This window comes from Molossus molossus, unplaced genomic scaffold (genome assembly GCF_014108415.1).
Source record: "Molossus molossus isolate mMolMol1 unplaced genomic scaffold, mMolMol1.p scaffold_m16_p_20, whole genome shotgun sequence".
Classification (NCBI taxonomy): domain Eukaryota; kingdom Metazoa; phylum Chordata; class Mammalia; order Chiroptera; family Molossidae; genus Molossus; species Molossus molossus.
The window spans coordinates 16,491,311-16,517,769 of record NW_023425356.1 but is presented as its reverse complement, the minus strand read 5'-3'; the positions used below and the strand labels follow the sequence as shown (position 1 = coordinate 16,517,769).

Genomic DNA, 26,459 nt, shown 5'->3' with positions numbered 1-26,459 from the left:
CATAGGTGATTCTTTCCATCAATTCATATAGTTTCTTCACTCTGCTGACTACTCCAGAAGGTTCTCTTGGTTCCCCCTTTGTGCAACTATCCCCTCTGTGGTCCTCTCCTATGAGCACAGCTATCTTAGTTTCCTTGGCCTCACAGCTCCATCTCCTTAGGGAGTTTGCTACACTCTGCCTCAGGACCCCCTTCCTATGCTGTGGTCTGGCAACTTCATCAAGACAGTAAGCTAGGACAAACAGAGAGCTCACCTGGTTTGTTACCCACCTCTCAGAGATTATAATCTGTCTCTGCTGCTTGTTCAGTGAAAACTATTGTTTTCTGAGAGACCCAAGATGGTGGCGGATTAAGTGGAAGCTACACTCATCTCCTCCCCAGACCAAACAAGAATTACAACTAAAGTATAGAAAATCATCCTAAATAATCAACTGAAGACTAGCTGGAGAGAAGCCTTATAGCCAAGGATTTACATTAGAGGCCACAAAGAGACTGGTAGAAGGTGATGAGGTGTGAGAGGGCTGGCTATGCACTCACAGGAGGAAACTGAAATTATGGAGGGATATATCAGCTGTGGGGAGCTCCACCTGAGAAGGGTAGGGTCTAAATCCCAAATCAGGTTCCCCAGCCCAAGACAGCAGAACCGGGAAAGGCATCCACATAACATCTGGCTGTGAAAAATAGTGGGGTTTGTGTCCACCAGGGAGAGACAGCTAGAAAAGCAGGCAGACTCTTAACAGGCAACTGCACAACATTTTGTTTGCAGCCACTCACCTAGGGTTCAGGCAGAAGGAGGGCAGAGCAGATTAGGGCTGCATGAGGAGAGTCTGGGATTGGTGGCTCTGGGAAAAAAGCTGAGAGGTCAGCTGCCAGGATCCCCAATACTGTAGAAGCCATTTTTCTCAGACAAAGCATTCCCCTCTTGCAGCACCAGCCTGGTGGGAAGCATAGTCCCAACCACTGGAGTCCCTCCCACCCCACCCTGTGGAGATTACACCCTTCTGAGGAGTACAGAACAGGGCAGAGGGGTTGTTTTTTAAGTGACTGAGCCTAACAGACAGCCTGAAGGAAGAGGTAAATCTCTGGGTGCTTTAAGACTTCTGCTGATGTGCCCCTGGTCCCAATGCTAGTAAAAGCCAGCCTTGGTGTGCAGCTTGGTCTACATGCACCCTGGCCCAGCCAAACAGGTTGCCCAGAGCCAGTCACAGACAGTGTCTGACATTGACCTGCACCAGAGTCCCTCTGAAAAGGCCCAGAACCAATATACCCAGTGGCTCAGCTTCAGACAACAACAGAGCAGGTTCCAATAAGCTTCACAAGCAGCATATCCACAGGTAGATCTCGGCAGGCAAAAAACAAACAAACAAACAAACCTGCTGAGGTGAACTCTGCTTTGTGTGATCACCACTTACCTAGCAGCTTGCATACTGTGTTGGGGCTGAGCCTCACTGTCAGCCAGCCTGAGGGTTGATCCCACCCATGAACTGGCCAATAGCAATCAAGGCCCACATAACATGCACAAGGAACATTCTTACAGCACCCAGCTCTGGTGATCAGGGAGACTACATCCCTGGGTCTCCAGATCACCTATTACATAAAGCTACTCTACCAAGACAGGGAGTGATAGCAGATTTACCTAATAAACAGAAACAAACACAAAGAGGTAGCCAAGATGGGAAGACAAAAAATAGGCTCCAAATAAAAAAATAAGAAACTGTTCTTGAAGAAGAGCTAAATGAAATGGAGATAAGCAATTTATCAGATACAGAGTTCACAGTAATGATTTTAAGGATGCTCAACAGAATGAAAAAGGATACAGGTTATCATAAAAAAGGACCAGTCAGAAATGAAGAATGCCAGGTCTGAAATAAACAATAGGTTGGAAGGAATAAACAGCAGGTTTGACGAAGCAGAGGACTGAATCAGCAATTTGGAAGACAAGGTATAAAAAAACACCCAATTAGAACAGCAAAAATGTAAAAAAAATTTTTTTTTAAAAAAAGGAAAGCCCTGGCTGGTTTGGTTTAGTAATTAGAGCATTGGCCGTGGGTCAAGGTCACAGGTTCTATTCCTGGTCAAGGGCATGTACCTGGGTTGTGGGTTCAATCCCAAGTCCTGGGCAGGGTTGTGCAGGAGGCAACAAATCAATGTGTCTCTCTCACATCGATGTTTCTCTCTTCCTCCCTCCCTCCCTATCTAAAAAAAAATCAATGAAAAAATATCCTCAGGTGAGGATTAACAACCAAAATAAAATGAGGATAGTTTAAGGAACCTTAGGGACAGCATGAAGTATAAAAGCCACGTCACAGAAGTACCAGAAGGAGAAGAGAGAGAGCAAGGGATCAAGAAATTATTTGATGAAATAATGACTAAAAACTTCCCTAACTTGGTGAAGAAAAAAGACATACAAGTCCAGGAAGCACAGAGAGTCCCAAACAAGATGAACCCAAAGAGGCCCACCCCAAGACACTTCATAATTAAAATGGCAAAGTTTAAAGACACAGAGAGAATTTTACAAGCGGCAAAGGAAAGGCAATCAGAGCTCCCATAGACTTTCAGCAGATTTCTTAAAAGAAATTTTTCAGGCCAGAAGAGATTGGCATGAAATATTTGAAGCAAGGACTTACAACTAAGGCTACTTTACCCATCAAGACTATCAGTTAAAATTGAAGGAGAAATAAAGAACTTCCAGATAAAAAAAAAAAAAAAGCTAAAGGAGTTTGTTACCACCAAACCAATATTACAAGAAATGTTAAAGGGCTTCCCTGAAGAAGAAGAGAAAAATAGTTAAAAAAAAAAAAAAAGTAATAAATACATACCTATCAATAATCACTTTAAATGTAAATGGCTTAAATGCTCCAATAAAAAGACACATGATAACTAAATGAATGAGAGAACAAGGCCCATATATATGCTGTCTTCAAGAGACCAACCTCAGAATAAAAGATACACATAGACTAGAAATAAAAGAATAGAAGAAAACATTTCATGCCAATGGAAGGGTAAAAAACCTGGGGTTGCAATACTTATATCTGACAAAATAGACTTTAAAACTAAGGCCATAATAAGAGACAAAGAAGGATACTACATAATGATAAAGAAATCAATCCAACAAGAGGATATAACTGTTGTGAACATTTATGCACCCAACACAGAAGCACCTAAATATGTAAAGCAAATCTTGACAGACATAAGGGAGAGACTGACAGTAATACCATTATTGTAGGTGACTTTAACACCCCATTGACATCAAGGGTAGATTTTCCAAACAGAATATCAACAAGGAGATGGCAGTCTTAAATGACAACCTAGATCAAATGGATTTCATTTTATCTTCAGAGCATTTCACCCCAAAGTAGCAGAATATATATTCTTTTCATGAGCACATGGAACATTTCCTATAATACACCACATATAAAGATACAAAGAAACAAGTCTCAATAAAATTAAGAAGACTGAAATCATATCAAGCATCTTCTCTGACCATAATGCTATGAAACTTGAAATCAATGACAAGAATACAACTAAATAACACACAAAGACATGGAGGCTAAATAACATGTTATTAAACAATGACTGGATTAACATGAGAAAACGGAAGAAATCTGATACCTTGAAACAAATGAAAATGAGAACACAACCACCCCAAATCTGTGGGACACAGGGAAAGCAGTCCAAAGTGGGAAATTCATATAGCATTACAGGACTATCTCAAGAAATAAATTTTAAAAAAAAAGCTCAAATAAACAATCTAATTTTATACTTAAAGGAACTTGAAAAAGAACAACAAACAAAGCCCAGAATGAGTAGAAGGAAGGAAATAATAGAGATCAGAGCATAAATAAACGAAATAGTCTTAAAAAAAATACAAAAGATCAACAAAACCAAGAGCTGATTCTTTGAAAAGATAAACAACGTTGACAACCTTTAACCAGACTCATCAAGAAGAAAAGAAAGAGGAGAGAGTTCTGAAGATGGTGGCGTAGGTAAACGCAATTATCACGTCCTCCCACAACCACCTCAAAATTACAACAAAACTACAATACAACCATTATTCAGAACCGCCTGAAACCAAGCTGAATGGAAGTCCCACAACTACAAAATTAAAGAAGCCGCCACATGGAGACTGGTAGTTGGGGCAGAGGTGCGGAGGCGCGGATGGGCTGGTCCCACACCCACGTGTGTCAGATAAAAATCAGGAGGGACACCTCGACTGGGAAGGTCCTCCCTGAGGAGTGAGGCGTCCCATCCCACCCCAGGCACACCCCGCTCAGGGTTCCAGTGCCAGGGAGAAAAGTCCACATAACTTCTGGCTGTACAACCAGCGGGAACTGAGGCAGAGGGAGGCTGTGGCTGCGGAAGCCCCAGCAGTTCCTCTTAAAGAGCCCAGACCCGCTCCCTCTGAGCTCCAAGGGGAGGCAGCTTGAGGGGCACCAGAGAACAGGGAAGAACTGAGCTGTTTGGCCTCCGGACGAGGGCTAGAGGGGCAGCTTTCTCCTGGACAGACGTGCCGGTAGAGGCCATTTTTCCTTTGGTGAGCCCTTCACCCACAGGGCAGGGAGACAGCCGCCATATCTGGGACTCCAGCAACCTGGCTCACACTGTTGGCCCCGCCCTGGTCATTCCCTGAGGCCCAGGCCCACCCAAGCTGTTTCCAAAGACTTTACCATAGTATTGGCCTGTCTTGGATCCTGCTTCAGTTTCCTAAAATCTCTCAAACAACCAGCATCTGGTACCTGAGCCCACCAGTGCACCTGGCACCACTGGGCCAGTGGAAACCCTGTGTCAACACAGACCAGTGCACAGTCGTAGAGCTGTCAAGGTGCCGGTTGCAGAAACCACAAATGGCCAGGAGCCCAGCACCATCCCCTGCAGTAGCAGCCCGATCAGAGTCGAGAAATACCCCCAGCAACAGAGGCTGGGGAGCAGACATCCATCCCCAGGCAACAGAAGCACAGACCAGCAGCAGAGAACTATCCTCCCTCCAAAAAAAACTACAGCGCCCTGGCCAGTTTGGCTCAGTAGTTAGAGTGGCTGCCTGCGATCCACAGAGACCCGGGTTTGGTTCCTGCTAAGGGCACATACCTCGATTGCAGTTTGTCCCCGCCTGGATGGGTCATGCGGGTGGCGACTACTCGATGTGTCCCTTTCACGTTGATGTTTCTCTCTCTCTCTCTCTCCCTCCCACTCTATCTGAACAAAATATGGAAAAATGTCCTCGGGTGAAGATAAAAAAAAAATGACAGCAAAGGCTGAGCAGGAGCTGAGTCCCACTGGGCAGCAGCACTCCCCAGCCACCAGCAGTGGGACCAGGGACTCCATAGGGCCCTGTGCGACCCAGCGGCCCACAAAAGGAGTACGGAGCTGGGGCTCAAGAGAAACCAGTCTCAGCGAGCCCATACCTCTCGTTAAGTGGCCCCAGGCCTGGTACTAGAAGCAGCCAGCCTTGGTTCACAACTTGGCTTTTCCTGGACACCTCCAAGCCCAGCACAAGAAGCAGCCATCTGCAGATCACTTTGTAGCTTATGCCTGGTGGCCCTGGGTAGAACACCAGGCAGTGGCTGACCCTGCCCCAGAGCCAGCACACCTGGTGGACAGCTTCAGACCACATCGAAACACCACCACCCAACCACCTCCACAAGTGACACACTCAATGAGTGGACTCAGTGGGTACCAGAGCCCTGCTGAAGTAAGTCTTGCTCTGTGTGGTGGGCCCCTACACAGCTGATCCTCCAAGGTAGTGGCTAGTGGGCACAGCCAGTCCTTGCAGCTGACCAGCCTAAGTAAACCCCTCTCACTGATGTGCCAACAGCAATCAAGACTCAATTACAAGGAAAAGGTGTACAGTCCATACTAGGGGTGCACCGAGAAAAGAAACATGTCCCAAATGAAAGAAAAGAACAAACCTCCAGGAAAAGATCTAAACAAAATGGAGATAAGCAATCTAACAGATGCAGAGTTCAGAACACAGGTTATAAGGTTGCTTAGGGAACTAGGTGAGACATACAAGGGACTTAGTGAGAACATCAACAACATAAAAAAGGGCCAGTCAGAAATTAAGGAGGCACTAACTGAAATAAAGAATAATTTACAGGAAATCAATAGTAGAGTAGGTAAAGAAAGAAGCAAACCATCGATTTGGAATATAAGGAAGCAGAAAACACCCAAGTAGAACAGCAAAAAGAAAACAGAATCCAAAAAAATGAGGATAATGTGAGGAGCCTCTGTGACAACTTCAAGCTTGCCAACATTCGCATCATAGAGGTGCCTGAAGGAGAAGAGAGAGAGCAGGAAATTGAAAAACTATTTGAAACAATAATGACAGAAAACTTCCCTAACTTGGCCAAGGAAACAGACATACAAGTCCAGGAAGCACAGACATTCCAAACAAGTTGAACCCAAAGAGGTCCACACCAAGGCACATCATCAAAATGCCAAAGGTTAAATACAAAGAGAGAATCTTAAAAGCAGCAAGAGAAAAGCAGTCCATTACCTACAAAGGATCTGCCATAAGACTGTCAGCTGATTTCTCAAAAAAAACTTTGCAGGCCAGAAAGGAGTGGCAAGATATTCAAGGTGATGAAAAGCAATGCCCTACAACCAAGATTACTCTATCTGCAAAGCTATAATTTAGAATTGATGGACATATCAAGAGTTTCCTAGACAAGAAAAGCTAAAGGAATTCATTACCACCAAGCCAGTATTTATGAAATATTGAAGGGTCTTCTAGAAGGCGAAGAACAAAAATATGAACAATAAAATGGCAACTAATACATATCTATCAACAATTGAATCCACAAACAAAATAAATAAGCAGAACAGAAACAGACTCATAGATACAGAGAACTTTTTATTACTTGCCAGATGAGTGGGGGCTGGGAGGGTGGGTGAAAAAGATGAAGGAATTAAGAAGTACAAATTGGTTGTTAGACTGATGAACCTCAAAGGGAAAGGGGGAGGGAGGGTGGGATGAGATAAACCAAAGAACTTCTATGCATGTATGCACAACCATTGGACACCGACAATAGGGTGGGGAAGGCAGGAGAGGGTGGGAATGGGGAGGAGGGGGTCAATGGGGGAAAAAGGGAGAAACATCTGTAATACATTCAATAAAGATGAGTTTAAATCAAACAAATAAATAAAAAATAAAAAAAAGAAGAAAAGGGAACCCAAATAAATAAGAAATAAAAGAGAAGTAACAAATGACACCAAAGAAATACAAAGGATTGTAAAAAAATATTATGAACAACTATATGCAAACGGACAATTTTGAAGAAATGGATAAATTCCTAGAAACATACAATCTTCCAAAACTAAATCAAGAAGAATCGGAGAATCTGAATAGACAGATTATGTCTAGTGAAATTGTTTTTTTTTGTTTTGTTTTTTTATCCTCACCCAAGGACATTTTTGTTCAGATAGAGTGGGAGGGAGAGGGAGGAAGAGAGAGAGAGAGAAACATCGACATGAAGGGACACATTGAGTGGCTGCCACCTGCACGACCAACCAGGGCCCAGGACAAACTGCAACCGAGGTACGTGCCCTCAGCGAGAACTGTACCCGGGTCTCTCTGTACCGCACGCCGACGCTCCAACCGCTGAGCCAAACCGGCCAGGGCATCTAGTAAAATTGAAGTAGCAAAAAAAAAAAAAAACTCCCAACAAACAAAAGCCCAGGACTGGATGGCTTTACAGGTGAATTACACCATTCAAAGAAGAACTAATACCTATCCTCCTCAAACTATTCCAAAAAAATTTATGAGGAGGAAAGACTCCCAAGCTCATTTTATGAGGCCTGAATTATCTTAATTCCAAAACCAGATAAAGACCCAACAAAGACAAGTATAGGGCAATATCCCTAATGAACATAGATGCTAAAATCCTCAGCAAACTGAATCCAGCAATACATTTAAAAGATCATACACCATGATCAAGTGGGATTTATTCTGTGGATGCAAGGTTGATGCAATATCTGCAAAACAATAAATGTGATACAGCATGTAAACAAAATGAAGGATAAAAATCACATGATCATATCAATAGATGCAGAAAAAGCTTTTGATAAAATTCAGCATCCTATTATGATAAAAATTCTCAACAAAGTGGGAATAGGGGGAACATACCTCAGTATCATAAAGGCCATTTATGACAAACGTACAGCCAACATCCTACTCAATGGGCATAAACCACAAGTGTTCCCAGTAAGATTGGGAACAAGACAGGGATATCTGCTTTCACCACTCTAATTCTACATAGTATTGGAAGTCCTGGCTACAGCAAACAGACAAGAAGAAGAAAGAAAAGGTATACAAATTAGAAAGGAAGAAGTAAAATTGTCACTATTTGCAGATGACATGATACTGTATATAGAGAAACCCAAAGAAGCTTCCATAAAAACTACTAGAACTGATAAATGAATTCAGTCAAGTAGTAGTATTCAAAATAAATATCCAGAAATCAATTCCATTTTCATACCTCAATAATGATCAAGCAGAAAGAGAAACAAAAAAATCAATTCTGTTCACAATAGCTTCAAAAAGCATAAAATACTTTTAACCAAGTAATGTAACCAAGGATGTAAAAGACCTGTGCTAGGAAAATTATAAGACACTGAAGAAAGAAACTGAAGAAGATATAAATAAGTGGCAGCAAATACCATGTTCATGGATAGAAAGAATTAACATTATTAAAATATCCATACCACCCAAAGCAATCTACAGATTCTATGCAATTCCTATCAAGATACCAATGGTGGCCCTGGCCGGTTTGGCTCAGTGGTTGGAGTGTCTGCCTGCGGTCCAGAGAGACCCAGGTTTGGTTCCTGCTGGGGGCACATGCCTCAGTTGCAGTTTGTCCCCGGCCCTGGTTGGTCTTGCGGGTGGCAGCCACTCGATGTGTCCCTTTCACATTGATGTTTCTCTCTCTCTCTGTTCCTCTCTCTCCCTCCCACTCTACCTGAACAAAAAATGGAAAAATGTCCTTGGGTGAAAATAAAATAAAAAATAAAAAAGATACCAATGGTGTATTTCACAGAATTAAAACAAATATTACAAAAATTTATATGGAACCACAAAAGACTCCAAATAGCAACAGCGATCTTGAAAAAGAAAACCAAAATTGGAGGAATTACACTCGCTGATATCAAACCATACTACAAGGTCATAGTAATCAAAACAGCATGGTACTGGCATAAAAATAGACATATAGATCAATGGAACAAACAGAGAATCCAGAAATAAACCCAAGCCTTTACAGTTAATATTTGACAAACAAGGCAAAAACATACAATGGGCTAAAGATAATCTATTCAATAAATGGTGCTGGGAAAATTGGACAGATATATGCAAAAACAAAGAACAGAAAATAGACCCCTTGTTACACCACATACAAGAATAAACTTAAAATGGATCAAAGACTTAAATGTTGGACTTGACAGCATAAAAATCCTAGAAAAAATGACAGGCAGTAAAATCTCGAACAATTCTCATAGCAGTATTTTTTCTGACATATCTCCTTGGACAAGGCAAACAAAAGAAAAGAAATAAACAAATGGGACTACATCAAACTAAAAAGATTTTGCACAGCAAAGGAAACCACCAACAAAATGAAAAGACAACCCAATAAATGAGAGGACATATTTGCTGATACATCTGATAAGGGGTTAATATCCAAAATTTATACAGAACTTATAAAAACTCAACATTAAAAACAAAACAAACAATCCAATTAAAAACTGGGGGAAAGCCCAGCTGGTGTGGCTCAGTGGATCAAACTTTGCCCTATGGACTGAGAGGTCCCGGTTTGATTCCTGGTCAGGGCACATACCCAGGTTGTGGGCTCAATTCCCAGTAGAGGGCACGCAGGAGGCAGCTGATAGATGTTTCTCTCTCATGCCGATGTTTCTATCTCTCTCTCCCTTCCTCTCTTTCAAGACAAAAAATCAATAAAAACATACTCAAAAAACAAATGGGGCCCTAGCCAGTTTGGCTCAGCGGTTAGAGCGTCGGCCAGAGAGACCCGGTCCAGAGAGACCTGGGTTCGGTTCCCACTAAGGGCATGTACCTTGGTTGCAGTCTGTCCCCGGCCTGGTTGGGTCGTGTGAGTGGTGACCACTCAATGTGTCCCTTTCACGTTGATGTTTCTCTCTCTCTCTTCCTCTCCCTCCCTCCCACTCTATCTGAACAAAGAATGGAAAAATGTCCTCTGGTGAGGATAAAATAAATAAATAAAAAAGGGGAGCCCTGGCTGGTTTGGCTACACAGTTGGGAGCAGCGGCCTATGGACTACAGAGTCACGGGTTCAATTCCAGTCAAGGGCACGTACCTGGTTGCAGATCAGTCCCCAGCCCTGGTTGGGGTCATGTGGGAGGCAACCAACTGATGTGTCTTTCTCACATCAATATTTCTCTCTATCTCTCCCTCCTACTCTGTCTGAAAATAAATGGAAAAATATCCTCAGGTGAGGATTAAAAAAATAAAATAAAAAAAACAAATGGGGAAAGGACCTAAATAGTCATTTCTCCAAAGAGAACATACAGATGGCCAACAGACATATGAAAAGATGCTCAATGTTACTGATCAGAGAAATGCAAATTAAAACCACAATGAGATATATCACCTCACATGTCAGAATGGCTATCATCAATAAATCAACAAACAACAAGTGTTGGCAAGAATATGGAGAAAAGGGAACCCTTGTGCACTATTGGCGTAGCCACAGTACAAAGCAGTATGGAATTACCTCAAACAATTAAAAATGGAACTACCTATGACTCACCAATTCCACTTCTGGGAATTTATCTGAAGAAACTCGAAACACTAATTTGAAAGACTGTATATGCATCCCTATGTTCATTGCAGCGTTATTTACAACAGCCAAGATTTGGAAGCAGCTCAAGTGTCCATCAGTAGATGAGTGGATAAAACAGCTATGGTACATTTACACAATGAAATACTTCTCAGCTATATAAAGGAAGAAAATTTTACCCTTGCGACAGCATGGATAGACCTGGAGAACATTATACTAAGTGAAATAAGCCAGTCAGAGAAAGACAAATATCGTATGATTTCACTCATATGTGGAATTTAATGAACAAACTGAACTTAGAAGCAAAGCAGAGACAGACTCATAGATAGAGAGCAGGCAGACAGCTCTGTTGGCCCAGGGGGTTATGGAAGATGGTGGAGGGATTGAACAGAAAAAAAAAAAAAAGGAGAAAGAACTCACGGACATGAACAGCAGTATGGTGACTGTGGCAGAGTGGCGGGGAGCAAGGTGGGTGGAAGTGGAAGAGGATATGGGGGATAAATAATAGTGATGAGAAAAAAAATAAAAAGAAAACCATTGTTTCCTACACAGTTTATCTATTTATTTCCAATGGACGGGTAAATCTGATCTCATTCTTGTTACTCCCTCTTAGAGGAAGCAGAAGTCCTACTCTTCCATTTTGAGAGACTTTATGATTTGCTGAACACCATGTAACTATGTTTGTGGAATCCCTTACTCTCTGTCTGTCTGTTATTAGCCCAATCCCAAAAGAACAACAGAGTTGGTGCAGCAAAAACTCATCTTAGAAACCCTTTCTGATTTTTTATGTTCACTAATTTTTCTCTAACGTCTTCAAATCATGACTTTCTAGAATTTTGTGAAAATGGACATTAAGTTCATCTGTCTTTATTTTTCTCAATCCAACTTTCCCCTTCTTCACTGAGCCACACCGGCTGGACTGATGCTATGCCCTTTAAATGACAATTCCCCTTTCCCCCTCTGCCAACCCCTAGTAACCACCTTCTACTTTGTTTCTACTAATTTGTTCACAGATATTTCATATAAGTGGAGTCATATAGCATTTGTCTTGTAGTGACTGGCTTATTTCACTTAACATAATGTCCTCGATGGTTCATCCATATTGTTGCTTCCCTAATTTTGATTCTAGAATCCTATCTCCCATTACTTCTATTAATACTTTTTTAGTCAGTCTAGTTTTTTCACCGTCTTTTTAAGGAAAGGTTGCACTAATTTTCCTCAAGTCAGATTCCTCTTGTCATGAAATGACTTCTGCTTTACCTAACCTATTAATATCTTATGTATCATTTAAATCTTTCTTTATGACTATTCTAGACCACACCAAAGTTCCCTTTTCTGAATTTATAAAACATTTATATTCTATTTAACACTTGACTATATACTTTGTACTTTTATTGAATTTGCCCATGTCCAGAGAAGTAAGAGATTTCTCAATGAGACTGCAAGCTCCTCGTGGGTAGAGTATGTGTCACGCTTTAATTTTTAAATAGTACAATTCTGAGAAGAGAGCAGTTATTTAATATATCTTTATTGATTTGACTTGGTTTGTAAATCAGCCTTTAGGAGTAAGTGAGCAGAAAATAGCACAGAACAGAATTTGATGCTACTTTTCTTATCTAGCTAGAAAAATAGTCCCTTTCTAATAGTAGGAGATTATTTTAGGATCCAGTTATAGAAAAGATAGATAAATGGGAGGGAATAGTGGCTTAGTTTTTCAGTCTCCCCTCTTAAACTATTTCTTTCTTGTCTAAGAATCTCCATCCCAATGATCTCATTGATTCCCCCATCTCTCCCAAATATTACTTATACACTTTTGCTTACAAATTTAAAGTCATACTCCTCTTGATGTTTTTATGATAAAACCATTACTAGAACTGTCTTTGAACCTACTTCAAAACCTTGTTACTCTGACAGCTGGTGAACTGTGCATTCATTTGCTGATACTGAGAATAACTTTATAGGCAAACAAAGATGACAGTAGCTATAAAAAGGAGAATTAGCCCTGGCCAGTTTGGATCAGCAATCGGAACGTCTGCCTGCAGTCCGGAGAGACCCAGGTTCCGTCTCTCCGTAGCTCGGTTGCAGTTTGTCCCTGGCCCTGGTTGGGTCATGCTAGTGGCAACCACTCGATGTGTCCCTTTCACATCGATGTTTCTCTCTCTCTCTCCCTCTCTTCCACTCTATCCGAACGAAAAATGTCCTCAGGTGAGGATTAAAAAAAAAAAAAGGAGAATTAGAAATATTAGAGGATATGGTAACGACATCAGCAACAGTACTTGTCCTGGATAACAATTTACTAGCTTTTATCCCTTTCCCACCCAATCCAATACTTTATTATAAAACTCGTTTTCTAATCCTCACCTGAGGTTATTTTCATTGATTTTAGAGGGAGGAAAGAAGGGAAGGAGGAAGGCGGGGGAAAAGGAAGAGAGAGAGAGAAACATAGACTGGTTGCCTTCCATATGTACCCAACCAGGGACCGAACCCGTAACCTAGGTATTTGCCCTGTCTGGGAATTGAATCCATACCTTTTGGTGTATGGGACGACATTCCAACCAACTGAGTCACATCGGCCAGGGCTATTATAAAACTTTCAAACCTACAAATACTTTTAATGATTTTTACAGTGAAACTCATAAATACTTACCTTCTGGATGCTACATTAATATTTTGGTGTATTTCTTTACCACAAATCTATTATTCTATTCATGCATTACTAGCTTTCTATATAATACTAAAATATTTTCCCTAGAAAAAGTAGTTGCAAAACCGGGTATATAGACTGGCTGGTGTGGCTCAGTGGTTGAGCACTGACCCATGCTCCAAGAGGTTGCTGGTTCAATTCCTGGTCAGGGCACATGCCCAGGTTGTGGGCCAAATCCCCAGTGAGGGGGGGCATGCTGGAGTTGGCCAGTTGATGTTCTCTCTCATGGATGTTTCTACCTCCGTCTCCCTCTCCCTTCCTCTCTCTCTAAAAGGCAATAAAGAAAAAAAAATTAAAACAAAACCAAACGGGTATGTATAAAAAACAAAACACCTTGCTTAGGAAAACTGCAAAGGTGGAACAGAAGTCTTACTGAAATTATTTTAAATACCAAGACAAATTTAGAATATTTAATAAACTTCATAGAACAATATTCACCTGAGTTTTGAGAGGAAGATTGTTGCCAAAAATCTTACCACCTACAGTTTTATATTTGCTATCCCTGCTTTAATAATCACTAAGATTAAAAATATTTAGAATTTTATTTAATAGCAAATTATTTTATAATTATTTATTTGATAATAGCAAATTAGATGACATTAGTTTCTTTTAAGGGAAGAGTTAAAAAATTCCTAGAAAGAAATAAGTAAGAGTAAAATACTTACATGTAGTCAAATGGTAAACAAACATAGTCCTTTTTTCCCGATTCCTTTCCAAAGCAAATGACTAATGAAGCATCAAAAAGCGAATGGGAGCCCTAGTCAGTTTGGCTCAGCAGTTAGAGCGTCGGCCTGCAGTCCAGAGAGACTGGGGTTTAGTTCTCGCTAAGGGCATGTCCCTGGGCTGCAGTTTGTCCCCAGCCCTGGTTAAGTTGTGAGGTGGCAGCCACTCGACGTGTCCCTTTCACGTCGATGTTTCTCTCTCTCCCACTCCATCTGAACAAAAAATGGAAAAATGTCCTCAGGTAAGGATTAAAAAAAAAAAAGCGAATTGGAAAGCAAAATGTGGTATACCCATACAACAAAATACTATTTACTGATAGAAAAGAATGAACTACTGACATTCTTAAAAATATGCAACATTGATTAATCTAAAAAATATTATGCTGGGGGAAAAAAAAAAGTCAGACAAAAAAATAAGTACATATTACATGATTCTAATTATAAGAAATTCTAGAATAGGCAACCTATAGTGACAGAAAGGTGTCTGGGGGTGGGGTGGAACTCACTGCAAGACTAAGATGAAAATGTTCCATATTAACTATGGTGGTAGTTACGCAGGCTTATATATCTGCCAAAATATAATCAACTGTACACTTAAAATACTTCAATAAAGTTGAAATATAAAGACTCATGGAAAAAGATGGGGGAAAGTAACCTTATTATTTGTTACTGATATGTAAGAACAATTTTTTTCCTTTACTGCAGTAAAAGATAAAAAATTGGCAAGGATATTTCTAAGTACACAGTTTTGAAACTGAACATTGTAAGTGAAATTCACTCTGTGTCTCTAGCCTACTATTTGGACTGCCTTGTGATACTGTGAAAGGTCCTAAGAGGGATTTAAAAATGTGGAGACCATGGTTCTGGCCCTCAGTACACCATCTGAGGAGACTGGACTACACAAAATAGCAGTTAAACAGTGATTTGTCCACCTGACCTCATGCTATTCTAGCTAGTCTTTGTAGCTATTCTTTGTCATATAGTATAGTAATTCCTTTATCTCTAATTGCTTCCATAAATGGTTTACTAAGTCACAGGTATCAGTGGTTCTCAAAGTATGATCCTCCAGACAATCAGCATCACCTGGGAATTTGTTTCAAATGCAAATTCTCAGACCCCACTACAGACCTACTAATTAGAAACTTTGGTGATAAAGCCTATCAATCTGAGTTTTAAGAAGATTTCCAGGTGATTTAAGAAGCTTTCCAGGTGATTCTGCTGCATGCTCGAGGTTTGAGAACCACTGCCCTAAGTTTACCAACTCTGTGTAACTTCTAATAGTTTGTACAGTTTCTGTTTTTCCCCTTCATGTGTGCATCTGAACCTTTGACTCTACTGAAGATAGATCCACTACCCTCACTCCCCAACTGTTCGCATCTTGCCTTGGGCCTTTTTTGCTTGCTTTATAAATTCCGTAATCCATTCACTATTAGCTATCTCCTAGCACTAACTAAATTCTGAGTTCAAGTCCTTAGCTCCAACCAGGAAATAAAATAAATCTCTCATTCTCTTCTCCTTACTGCTCCCATTTTTGGCAAAATCTTATAAAATAGCCTTTTCTCAACTGTCTCTCTTATTCCTTTATTTTACAAATATTTAATACAGAAACATGAATGTGTGGCCGCATCATACATGCCGGGGAAACAATAACTATTAAAACATACATAATCACTAACCTCATTGAGTTTATATTCTAATTGGGGAACACCTAAGGAAATTATATGGTATGTTAAAAGATGTGCTATGCAAAAAAGTAAAGTAAGGTAAAATGATAAGGAACAAGGGAACAAAAAGCTACTACTTAAAAACCTGAAACTATAAAATTTGTAGGAGAAAATATAGTGGAAAAGCTCCTAGACATGGGTCTTAGCAACAATTTTTTGGCTATAACATCAAAAACACAAGCAATGAGTCTGGCCAGAGTAGCTCATTTGGTTGAGTGTTGTCCTGTGCACCAAAAGGTTGCTGATTTGAATCTCTGTCAGGGCACATACCTGGGTTGTGAGTTCAATCTCTGGTTAGGACAAGTATGGAAGGCAACTGATCAATGTTTCTCTCTTTCTCTTGCTCTCTCACTCTCTCCCCATCCTTTATTCCCTCTCACCTCCCTCTCTCTAAGCCTGTCCTCAGGTAAAGATTAAATAAAAAACAAAACAAAAACACAAGCAATGAAGCAAAAATAAATAAGACTACATCAACCAAAAAAACTTCAGTACAGTCAATGAAACAATCAGAAAAATGAAAAAGCAACCCACAGAAGAAAATATTTGCAAATCATATATCTGATAAAGGGTTAATATCAAAAATATATCAAGAACTCATACACCTCAATAACAACAACACAAATCTATTTTAAAAAATGAGCAGAGGAACTGAATAGACATGTTTCCAAAGAAGACAAATAGATGGCAACAGGTATAGGCAAAGATGCTCAATATCATTATTCATCACAGAAATGCACATGAAAACCACAGTGAGCTATCACCTCTAGCATATACCTGCTACAATGGCTATTATCAAAAAGAAAAGAGGTAAGTGTTGGAGAAGATGTGGAAAAAAGGAAACCCTTGTGCACTGCTGGTGGGAATGTAAATTGGTACAGCTGCTATGAAAACCAGTATGGAGGTTCCTCCAAAAATTAAAAATAAAACTACCATACGATCCAGCTATCCTACTTCTGGGTTTCTATCCAAAGGAAATGAAAACAAGATAGCATGCCCAGTTTGTGTGACTCAGTGGACTGAGGGTCTTCCCATGGACTGAGAGGTCCTGGTTCGATTACCAGTCAGAACACATGCCCGGGTTGTGGGCTTGATGCCAAGTAGGGCACATACAGGAGGCAGCTGATTGATGTTTCTCTCTCACATCAATGTTTCTCTCTCTCTCTAAGGAAATCAATAAAATGTATTTTTAAAAAAATGATATCAGATATCAGCACTACCGTGTTTATGGCAGCATTATTCACAATAGCCAAGATATGAAAACAACCTAAGAGTCTGTCAACAGATGAACAGATAAAAGAAAATGTGATTTACACACACACACACAATGAGTTTTTATTAAGACATAAAAAATAAAAAAAATAAAAAAAGAAATCTTGCCATTTGGGAAAACATGGATGAACCTTAAGGGCATTAAGTGAAATAAATCAGATAGAAAGACAAACACTGCATAATATCCATATGTAGAATTTTAAAAAGCCAAACTTACACAGAAACAGAGAATAGAATGGTGATTACCACGAGCTAGAAGGTGGGGTAAGGGCTTGAGAGAGATGTTGGTCAAAGGTATAAACTTCCAGTTAGAAGTTGAGTAAGTTCTAGAGATCTAATGTACAACATTGTGATTATGGTTAACAATGCTGTATTATACTCTTGAAAGTTGCTAAGACAGTACATCTTAAATATTCTCACAACAACAAAGAAATTCTAATTAAGTGACGTCACCTAACACTATGGTGGTAATCATATGGCAATATATAAATGTATCCCAAATCAGCATATTGTACCTTAAACTTACATAATGTGAGGAATAGAGTGAATATATAAAATGATGTCACTATAATTAAACTGTTAAATTACTAAAATCAAGTAGATTGAAGTATAAGAAAATTAATCTATTCTTGTTTTAACTAGCGTAGGAACTTAAACTTTTTTTTTTTTATCCTTACCTGAGGACATTTTTTGATATTTTGTTCAGATAGAGTGGGAGGGAGAGAGACAGAGAAAAACATCGATGTGAAAGGGACACATCGAGTGGTCGCCACCCACACGACCCAACAAGGGCTGGGGACAAACTGCAACTGAGGTACGTGCCCTTAGCGGGAACCAAACCCGGGTCTCTCCAGACCACAGGCCAATGCTCTAACCGCTGAGCAAACCGGCCAGGGCGGAACTTAAACTTTTGAACTTTCCAGTTCTGCAGCAATGCCTGGATATACATGAAACCTCCAGATAACCCTCTGACTAGTCCTTGAAGGACTAAGAAAATAATTTTCAGTATCCAATCACCTGACATCTGATTGATAACCATCCTGAACCAATCCTAGAGCTAAGAATGTAGGACTAATTATTTTCAAGAATGTATTTGTTACTATAAGGACTTTTAACTTTTCTTTCTTCTTCAGAACATTTCTGTTTTTTTGCCTAGGTATGTTTCTGTTTGCAAACCCTAAGACCCTTAAATAAATCTTTATCATATATTTGTAGCCAAAAAAACTCTACTAAAAGGGATCAAAGGATAGATACAAATAGACAACTCTTTTCTTACTTAACACAGGCCAACAATTTCAACACATATTTACTGAGTACCTTATATACTGTGTTCTGGCTGCCAGAGAGGTGAGAGTAGTTAAAGGAAGTCCCTATAGTTAACTAGCTTACATTCTACCAGCAGAGAAAGATAATAAACATATATGTCGGGTGGTTATAGTGATATAAAGAAAAATAAAGCAAGACAAGGGGAAAGAATAATGGAGAGTACAGATGATATACATACACACATAGGGCATATTTTCACAGGCAGGCACTCAAAAAATGTAGCAATGGTAAGTTAGGGAGAATGGGAATGTGATTTGTAAGTTCCCTGATTGTCGGGATATCTCTAAAACAGCAATGACACATATGAGGCACTTAACAGTAAGTATATGTTTGATGAACTATCTCATGTATTACACTGTATCATCTCTATGTTTTAATCAACATTTACTTGGTAAATTAAAAAAAAAAAAAACAGACCTCAGATCTATATAAAGAACAAAGAGGTGGAATTAAGGATCATAGAAAATAAAAGTTTATTTATTTATTTATTTTTTCCATTTTTTGTACAGATAGAGTGGGAGGGAGAGAGAGGAAGGGAGAGAGAGTGAGAAACATCGACGTGAAAGGGACACATCGAGTGGCTGCCACCCGCACGACCAACCAGGGCCGGGGACAAACTGCAACCGAAGTACGTGCCCTTAGCGGGAACCGAACCGAACCCGGGTCTCTCCGGACCGCAGGCCGACGCTCTAACCGCTGAGCCAAACTGGCCAGGGCAGAAAATAAAAGTTTAAAAGGGTGAGCAAATGTTGAAACTTTTATTCCCATTAACTTCCTAAGAACCTCTGATTGTTTCACTTATCTGTGTTCTTAACCTACAGAAAAAAATTTAAAGTGATTTATTCTCTTGTCTGAGTTTATTCTTAATCACTTAAAATTTAAAATAATTTAAGATAAACTTTTTCAAAGGCCTGCTCATTCAAACCTTACTTTATCTATCAAGCACTATCTAAATGTTTCTTTACTTCTCAGAATACCCTCAATTCTAACATTTCTAACCAGTTAATTTTCTGAAACATATTTTTCCCCTTAACTTCAAAAGCTTTCTATCTGTGAGAAGTTCTGTGAAGAGTTAGCTCTCTAGGCTTATTCTGTTTAATTAAAGTTATAATTCAAATGTATACACCCTTTGACCTAGCCATTTTACTTCTAAGAATCTAACCAATATTTATGTTCACATAGGAAGCAAGATATATGTAAAAGGGCATTCACTGCAATACTCTTTATAAGAGCAAAGAACGAGACAGTCTCAGATATCTAACAATAGGGTACTGATTAAACAAATTATGATATATTCCTCAGTGGATTTTTATGTATCCACATAGAAACATTTTCTAGAGTAAGATGACAAATTCATGTTTCAAAACAGCAGGTGTATATAAACATATCTGTGGGGAAAACAATAAAAGGCTATTAAAGGAATATATACATTATAAATGTTTTTATATGTTTGCATATACCCAGAAATTTCTAAAAGGAAACATCAAGAACTGTTTAATAATCATTATCTTTGAGAACTGAGACTGGATGTAAGGTACAGAGAAACTTATTTTTCATTTTTTCTGTTCCATATTATTAAATTCATTTTGCCATAGCCACATATTATTTTTCATAATTTAATTAATAATAAGCTGAAGCAAAAAGGAAGCATCCTGCTCAGTGTCATTTAATCTGTTTGAGTAGCTAAAACACATGGATTGTTACCCTTTAACGAATTCACAATAAATTTCAACTATTTGATAGAATATACAATTTCAATTGACAGTTACTCAGCTTCTAGCAAAAGCCTATTTGAAAAAATTGGTATTTGAGAAAATTCTATGGAGTCAGACTAATTTTCATTCCTCTGTGGAGTTTTAACCTCTGTCTTAATAAGAAGAAAAGTATAAACCTACAACGACATTAGACTTCTCAGAAATGTCTTGATTCAATTGCATTTTTACATTATGTTGTCAGTTTTTATAAAGAGGAAGTCACATTAAGAGTGTTTTTGCATTTTCTATAACATCAATGCTTGAAGATGTTTATCATTATGTATTAGGTTGAACCAAATTATCAGTATTCAACTGTTTCTGACTTTTAAAAGAGAAATTTCATATGGTTCACCTAACAGTTCAATATTTTTTAATAATGAACTATCAAATTTAGTCATGTTATAACTTAGCAGCAGGAAAAATTTTGTTTCATCTGTCAAAGTAACGTGCTTTCCCAACTCAAAAAGATAAAAATGACACTGAGCAGGATGCTTCCTTTTGGCTTCAGCTGCCAGGAAGCTTAGTGCTGCATACAGCATTCAACTGTTATAATTTTCTTAGCCTAGGTTTCATTATAATTATCTGTATGATTCCTCTTGTTAGACCTTTTCTACTTGTATTGATCTAAATGTATATGTTTTTCTGAAAGTATTATAACAATCTGTATATACATAACTGGTTTCCTAGAGTACAGTGTTGAGAAAGATTTTTCCTGAACTTGGCAGGGAAAATCACCAAGTTCAACTGGTGCTATTCCATATATATACTGGAAGAGAAAAGGCAGCAATTCCACATATTTGCAGCCCTATCTCATGTGCTTAAGTACTCAAGGTCAGCAATGATGAGGCATTTAGGAATAAATTATGAGCCCTGGCCAGTGTGGCTTGGTTACAGCATGGACCCATGCACCAAGGGGTCTTGAATTTGATTCCCAGTCAGGGCATATACCCAGGTTGTGGATTCGATCCCTGGTCAGGGGCACGTCTGGGAGGCAATTGATCAATATTTCTCACATGGATGGTTTTTTCTCTCTCCCCCTCTCTGGTCCCCCTACCTCTCTCTAAGAAAAAAAGAAGAAGGAAAAAAAGAATAAATTAACAAAAGCCAATCTATAATAGGGAGATCTGAACTGAATTTAGAGAAGAGAGGGCATTAATTGACAGAAAGGGTAAAGGTATTCCTGCCAGAACCAATAAAATATGAAATAGCCTTGACCGGTGTTGTGCAGTGGTTAGAGCGTTGGCCCACATACTGAAGGGTCGCAGGTTCAATCCTCAGCCCCAGTGATCAAAGCAACAAATTGACATGTCTCTCTTACATCGAAGTTTCTCTCTCTCTCCCTCCCCTCTGCCTTCCACTCTCTCTAAAAATGAATAGAAAAAATATCCGCAGATGAGGATTAACAACAACAAAAAATATATGAAATAGACAATGACATACAAAGGACAAACTTCACATACAGATAGGTATGTTTATACATATATATGAATATTAGAATATAGATTACTTGGTTTAAGGATAGAATCTATAAGTAAAATAAATGAGAAATCAAGCCAGAGAGGAATGAATCATTGTAGTTTTTGAACAGGAGGGAAGTGATATGAAGAAAATGGTATATAAATTTTGAAAATCAAATTAATTTCTTTTTAAAACTAAAAGGGGCCTCAAAATGAGCATGTCACCACTATTATAAAATCATTGATTCAGGCAAGATGCTAATAACACTGGGTGAAAGGCTGATGGAAAAGGATATTCAGTCTCAAAATTACACTAATTATTTTTTTTTTAAAAAGATTCTTTACATGACCTTATAATAAAATCTAACCTTACCATCAAACTTAAAATCACCAATTAGGTACTAAACTGTTATTATGTGCCTCCTAAAAGAATGCAATGAGAACACATCATCTATAAAATATTTGTGTCAAAAGTCTTTAAACTAAATCTGATCATAAGGAGACAATCACAAATATATAATTGAGGGACATTCTTCAAAGTCACTAGCCACAATACTTACTTTAATACCATAAAAGACAAAAGAAAAGCAAGGAAACTTTGTTCTAGGTTAAAGAAGACTAAGGAGACATGACGACCAAATGTAACAAATGATTCTCTGACGGTGAAAAAAAAATAGTTTTAAAGAACATTACTGAACAACTGAGAAATCTGAAAATGGACTACATAATAAAAAACAGTATTATAAGAATGTAAAGTTTCCCAAGTATGATAACGGTACTGTGAGTACATAACATTATGCCCTTTCCTTGAAAATGCTTGTGTAAGTATCAGAAATCTGGTAACTCTCAAGTTACAAAGCAAACATTTTAAAAAATAGGAAAACTGTGTGTGTTTGTGTGTGTGTGCACGTGTACATACATATATGCAGGGGTGGGGAATGTGGCATAAATTAACAACAGGTAAAATCTAGGTGACAGATACACAAACATTTGTATTTTATTCTTATAATTTTTCTGGTCTTAAAAAAAGAAGAGCTTTTACATAATTTGGGTCAAATTCCAGTTTCCAGATAAGATAACTGAAGGCAAAAGAAATTTTATTTTGACACGTTCATTCAGCTAGGTTGTAGCAAGTGCATACCTAAAGCTCCTGTGGTTTTACCTGCTGATCCATGGTTCTTTCAACTATCTCATAGTCTCAAGACTAATCACACAGGATAAGTCAAAACAGAAATTACTATTAGATGTAGGGAAGTGATTAATTACTAAGCAAATGTTCCAAACCATCTCAGCAATAATAAGAGGGTGGCTCAGGGTCAATTGCAGATATTAATAGAAAAGGCCAAATAAAGAAGTATCATAATAATCACACTTAGTGATATAGTAGAAGGAGAGAAAAAATAATTTTATAATGCATTAACTGAAAAGATGGGAAAATAAGAGAACTAGTGGTAATAAAAATAATTAAAATAAGATGGCCATCAGGAAGCATACGGAACTGAGACATATAAATTTTAATTGTAATATACCAAAATATAAGCTAGAAGTATTCTAGCATATAAACTTCAGGACAGTAGGACTTCCTGTCCTTTTTGTCCACTGATTAACCCTCAAGTAATCTGAACAATGACAGGAAAATAAACATTTTTTGAACTTTATGAAGCATTCAGGTATAGATAGACAGGAAATAGAAATATAAAGCATAAGGGAAAGTATCGAGAACTATTTACTTTGTGGTCTTTACGGAAGTGGACATATTTAAAGACTCCATCTTCTTTCTGCCTGAGCTTTTGAGTATAAGCTCAAATAACAAAGTTGTCTTTTTTCTATTCCATCGTTCTGTTTATGTGTGTCTTCACAGGAATCTCCAATGAAAGGATGGGTGGCTATAGTCATATATCCTCTAGTACCATCAAAACACCATGATTACTAGTAACAGATGTTATTAGCTAAAGAGGGGAATTCAGGTGTGGTTCCTAAACCAGCATCATCCACACTGACTAGGAGCTTGTCAGAAATGTAAATCCTTAGGTTCCACCCTAGACCCACAGAATCAGAAACCGCAAGGATGGCCCAGTTATCGGTGTTTTACGTCTTCCAGGTTATTCTAATGCACAGTAAAGAACTAAGGACAAAATAAAGGTACTAAACTCTTATTTGACAAAATATCTACCTCAGAATCGAAGTCATTCTTCTTGAGATGCAGCTAAATATTTAATGTCCATTAAATAAAAATGTATTTGTAATATAATCTAGTTTAACATATTACATAGTCATAATTCACCAGGTAGTGATCATATAACAAAACCAGTAAAAATGTAAAAATTTTAAAAAGGCTTCTACTTACTTTAATGTCTCAGCAAGGAAGAAACTCTGCTGCACATCATCGTGTGCAGGAGTGGAGGAATAAACATCCTTCACCCCAGAAAATCCACCACTGACTCGGCAGTGCTTCTCAATAGCCTGCGAAAGACATGAGACAAAAGAATAAATTCCACAAATTTCCAATTTTGAAGGTCAAGTTAAGGGACCCCAGCAAAAAGTTCACAGAGCTCTATAAAAGAATATGACAGTAATCCCCATCAAAATACCAATGACATATTTCACAGACTAGAACAAATACTTCAAAAGTTCATATGGAACAAAAAAAGACCCCGAATAGCCACAGCAATCTTGAAAAAGAAGGACAAAGTAGGTGGGATCACAATACCGGATTATCAGGTTATACTACAAGGCGACTGTAATCAAAACGGCCTGGTTCTGGCACAAGAACAGGCAATATAGACCAGTGGAACAGAATAGAGAACCCAGAAATGGACCCAAGACACTATGCTCAATTAATATTTGACAAAGGACCAAGAGCATACAATAGAGTAAAGACAGCCTCTTTAATAAATGGTGTTGGGAAAATTGGACAGCTACATGCAAAAAAAATGAAACTAGACCATCAACTTACACCATACAGAAAAATAAACTCAAAATGAATAAAAGACTTATATGTGACTCATGAATCCATAAAAATTCTAGAAGAAACTGTAGGCAACAAAATTTCAGACATCATACACAGCAGAATTATCACTGATACATCACCTAAGGCAAGAGAAACAAAGGAAAAAATGAACACATGGGACTACATCAAATGCAAAAGCTTCTGCACAGCAAAAGAAACAACCATCAAAATGGAAAGGCAACCCAGTGCATGGGAGAGCATCATTGCCAATGATACATCAGATAAGGAGTTAATTTCCAATATATATAGAGTGTTTACACAACTCAACAAAAGGAAAACAAAGAACCCAATTAAAAAATGGGCAGAGGAGCTGAATAGACACCTCTCCAAACAGGACATGCAAATGGCCAAGAGACATATGAAGAAATGCTCAATATCACTAACCATCAGAGAGATGCAAATTAAAACAACCATGAGGTATCACCTTACACCTATCAGAATGACTACCATCAACAAATCATCAAACAACAAGTGTTGGCGAGGGTGTGGAGAAAAGGGGACTCTAGTACACTGCTGGTGGGAAGGCAGACTGGTGCAGCCACTATGGAAAACACTATGGTGTTACCTCAAAAAATTAAAAACTGAACTGCCATTTGACCCAGTGATCCCACTTCTAGGAATATACCCTAAGAAGCCTGAAACACCAATCAGAAAGAATATATGTACCCCCATGTTCGTAGGAGCACTGTTTATAATAGCTAAGATCTGGAAACAGCCCAAATGTCCATCAGTATACGAATGAATAAAGAGTAGTGGTACATATACACAATGGAGTACTATGCCGCTGTAAGAAAGAAAGATCTCTTATCCTTTGAGACGACATGGAGGGACCTGGAAAGTGTTATCCTAAGTGAAACAAGCCAAGCAGAAAAAGACAAATACCACATGATCTCACTTATTTGTGGAATATAATGAACATAACAGTCTGAGGAATAGGGTAGACCCAGAAACATGGAAGTGGGGTACAGACTGACAACCCTCAGAAGATGGGGTGGTGGGGGGAGGGAAGAGATAAACCACAGAACTTACATACATATACACATAACCAATGGACATGGACAAAAAGCCGGGGACGGGGGGGGAGGGGGAGGAGGGTGTCAATGGGGTAAAAATGGAGAAACATCTGTAACAAAAATAAAATTAAAAAAAAAAAAAAAAGAATATGACAGTTTAAGAATAAAATTTATTATCAGATGAAAGTATTTCCTTCTGGAAAAACTGACTGAGGTAGCCTGTTTCCAGTGGAATTTCTTCCTCTTCAACTCTTTCATCTTTTTAAGACATCTTTTATATTCCTAACTTAGGAGTCTAATTTAGGTTATTTACACTGGATTCGAGATATGATACAATAAAGTCTCATTAATTCTGACAAATTAAGAGGGAGGTCAATTTGAATTTAAAAATTTAAATGCAATTTTATCACTTCCAAGGATAAACAATAATCCAAACATGCTTTAAAAAAAAGCATCAGCAGTACTCCGGAGCTCTGCATAGTAATAGCAATGAGATAATGTTTACTGCAAACATACTATATGACAGAGATTATATTATAATTGTATGAGTTAGTTGTTACAGGTGGTACCAACTTGCAGGAAGCGCCCATACACACACACCTACTACAATAAGAACTATGATAGTAAAAGCTAACAATTATGAAGTACTGACTGTGCTGAAGGCTCTTAAAAGAGC

The 26,459-nt window shown here is 38.6% G+C and overlaps 1 protein-coding gene across 5 annotated transcripts in view; it reads right to left on the bottom strand.

The window, feature by feature from the left end:
• MAN1A2 (mannosidase alpha class 1A member 2) overlaps positions 1–26,459 on the bottom strand; it is a 167,487-nt gene that overhangs the window by 11,825 nt on the left and 129,203 nt on the right. For 4 of the 5 annotated variants that reach the window (XM_036272835.1, XM_036272837.1, XM_036272838.1 and 1 more), the window contains exon 12: positions 24,108–24,223. In XM_036272835.1, coding sequence (XP_036128728.1) covers positions 24,108–24,223 — 116 coding nt within the window. Of the gene's footprint in view, positions 1–14,271; positions 14,300–24,107; positions 24,224–26,459 lie in introns of those variants that run through there. The other variant, XM_036272836.1, reaches the window with a different exon arrangement.